The sequence below is a fragment of the Eucalyptus grandis genome, chromosome 11, assembly GCF_016545825.1.
Source record: "Eucalyptus grandis isolate ANBG69807.140 chromosome 11, ASM1654582v1, whole genome shotgun sequence".
Taxonomy (NCBI): Eukaryota; Viridiplantae; Streptophyta; class Magnoliopsida; order Myrtales; family Myrtaceae; genus Eucalyptus; species Eucalyptus grandis.
In genome coordinates, this window is record NC_052622.1 from 6,858,659 (window position 1) to 6,861,610 (window position 2,952).

Consider the following 2,952-nt stretch of genomic DNA (forward strand, 5'->3'; position numbering starts at 1 on the left):
ATGGCGAATTCATCTCCTCCTGCTGAGCATCCACTGTGCGGTGATCATGAGAAGCTTGCCTTGTTGCAGTTCAAGCAAAGCTTTGCTATTGAAACTTCTGAATTTTGTGACTTCTCGATAGTAGAATCATGGGGCTCAGAGAAGAGCAAAGATTGCTGCTCGTGGGGTGGGCTCCACTGCGACGAGGATACTGGCCATGTGGTTGGCCTTGATCTCAGTTCCGGTTGCCTCTTTGGTTTTCTCAGTCCAAACAGCACTCTCTTCAGCCTTGTGCACCTCCAAGAACTTAATCTAGCTAAGAACCACTTCAATTTCTCCGAAATCCCATCCTCGCTTGCCCGTTTGACAAAGTTGAAGTACCTCAACTTCTCAAAATCTTTCTTCTCGGGGCAAATCCCACGAGAGATATCCATGCTCTCAGACTTGAGGTCTCTTGATTTGTCCGTGGACAATGTCTCGTCTGTTGAACATCCATCAGAATTGAGCGGTCCTGTTTTCAGGAGCCTAATTCAGAACCTGAGTAGACTAGAGGAACTTCACCTTGGTTGGCTCACCATAAATTCTGCGATTCCTCATCTAATGGCAAACTTGTCTTCTTTGAGATCACTCCTTCTGACAGATTGTGGGTTACATGGGGATCTCCCGGAGAGGGTTTTTCATCTGCCGAATTTGCAATTTCTCGATGCCCGGTATAACCAGGACCTCACAGGCCATTTCCCTGAATTCCCTAGCGGAAGTCCACTCCGGTCTTTGAGGCTAACAGGAACTAGTCTTTCAGGCCAATTGCCGGGCTCGATTGGAGCTCTGAACCTTTTAGGTGAGCTATCCATCAAAGATTGCCGTTTCTCAGGCTCTGTTCCATCTTCGATTACCAATCTCACTCAGCTGGTGGTCCTAGACCTCTCAAACAATACCCTGAGTGGCCGAATCTCTTCTTTGGGAAACCTCACCGAGCTCACTTATTTGACCCTTGACACCAACAACTTTACTAGCGGAAGCTTCCAATGGATAGGGAGGCTATCCAGACTAACTACTTTGGATCTCAGTGCTATCGCCCTAAACGGCGAAATTCCATCTTCTTTTGCAAATCTAAGCCGAATTTCTTACTTAGGCCTAGGCTTCTGTCATTTACGGGGTCACATTCTGCCATGGCTGATGAATTTGACACACTTGACCGGTTTGGATCTCTGTTACAATGATTTGGAAGGTCCAATCCCAACCTCGCTTTCCAGACTTGTAAATCTCAGGTATCTTAACCTTTACTCGAATATGTTGAATGGAACGCTGTCCTTAGACACACTCACTCGCCTCAAACGACTGAGCATCCTGCATCTTTCGGGCAACGATATCATGCTCTTGCACAATAGTGCCAATGCGACACTGAGCAAGCTGACTGTCTTGGGATTGTCGAAGTGCAACTTAAACAGGTTCCCCAATTTTTTACGGAGCCAAGACAAGCTAGAGTGGATGGACTTATCGTACAATGGCATAAGTGGTCAGGTGCCTCGATGGTTCTTAAGCATAAGTAGAGGAACCCTACAGTATCTGAATATTTCTCATAATCGTCTCACGGAATTTGAACAGCAATCAAAGTTCTTCCCTTGGACTAGGCTGCACACTATAGACCTCAGATTTAATATGTTTCGAGGGCCGGTCCTGATTCCACCTGCATCCAGCCTCTACTTTTTACTCTCAAACAACAAATTTATGGGGGAGATACCACCAATGATCTGCAACTTGGAATCCCTAGTTGCGCTTGATTTGTCTTATAACAGATTAAACGGCATGCTTCCAACGTGTCTGGGCAACATCAGTGGTTCTCTTTCAATACTGAATCTTCGGAGCAACAACTTTCAGGGTCCCATTCCTCGAAACTGGACGAATGCAAGAAGCCTAAAGATGGTTGATCTGAGTCAAAATAGACTCGAGGAGCAGGTACCCAGATCATTAGCAAGTTGTGAAATGCTGGAGTTTCTGGATCTCGGAGACAATCTGGTCAATGATACTTTCCCTTCTTGGTTGGGAACTAGTCCTAGATTGAGCATTCTCATCCTGCGATCAAATGCATTCCACGGTCCAATTGGGAAGCCCAAAACCAAGTCTGATTTCCCTAAGCTCCGTATCATTGATCTCTCGCACAACCAGTTTACAGGACGGTTACCATCTGAATACTTCCAACTTTGGGAAGCCATGAAATTATCTGACAAAAAACTACTTGCATATATGCAACAAAGTCTTATGCCCACCACCGTGCCCATATACACGTACTACGGCGATTATGACTACTCCTTGTCGATGAACAACAAGGGCATACAAATGGTATACATGAAGATTTTGGATGTTTTGATGGCCATTGATTTGTCCGCAAACCAATTTGAAGGAGAGATTCCTGAAACCATCGGAAATCTCATAGGACTTTACGCTCTTAATCTCTCTCACAATGTGCTCACAGGTCAAATCCCATCTTCGATGGGGAACATCGAAGTACTCGAATCGCTGGATCTGTCTCAGAACAAGCTGACAGGGCGAATCCCACAGCAGCTGACTCGGCTCAATTTCCTCGCCCTGTTTAACGTGTCTTATAACTTGCTTTCAGGACCTATACCAAAAGGAGGGCAATTCAATACGTTCCTCCATGCTTCATATTTGGAGAATTCGGGGCTTTGTGGGAGTCCATTATCAAAGGAATGTGGAGATCCGGCCTCATCGCCACCAACTAAAGAAGATGAAGATTCCGGGTTTTTGCCTGGTCTTAGTTGGCAAGCAGTTGTCATAGGATATGGAACTGGCCTATGCGTTGGACTAGTTATTGGCCTCGCCTTTGACAGACGAAACCTGAGAAGCTTGTTCATGCTACTCAAATCCAAGGTTACTTTTTTCTTATAGCTTCGAGTTAGCGAAGCCTGAGTTCGCTTTCACTCATCGCTTAATGCAGGTACAACATAACTGGGA

The 2,952-nt window shown here is 45.6% G+C and overlaps 1 protein-coding gene across 1 annotated transcript; it reads left to right on the forward strand.

Annotated features, from left to right (window-relative positions):
* LOC120289679 (receptor-like protein 7) lies at window positions 1-2,886 on the forward strand. Its single transcript, XM_039304994.1, has one exon. It carries the CDS (start codon window positions 1-3, stop codon window positions 2,884-2,886), a length of 2,886 nt encoding a protein of 961 aa, XP_039160928.1.
* The last annotated feature ends 66 nt before the right edge of the window (window positions 2,887-2,952 follow it).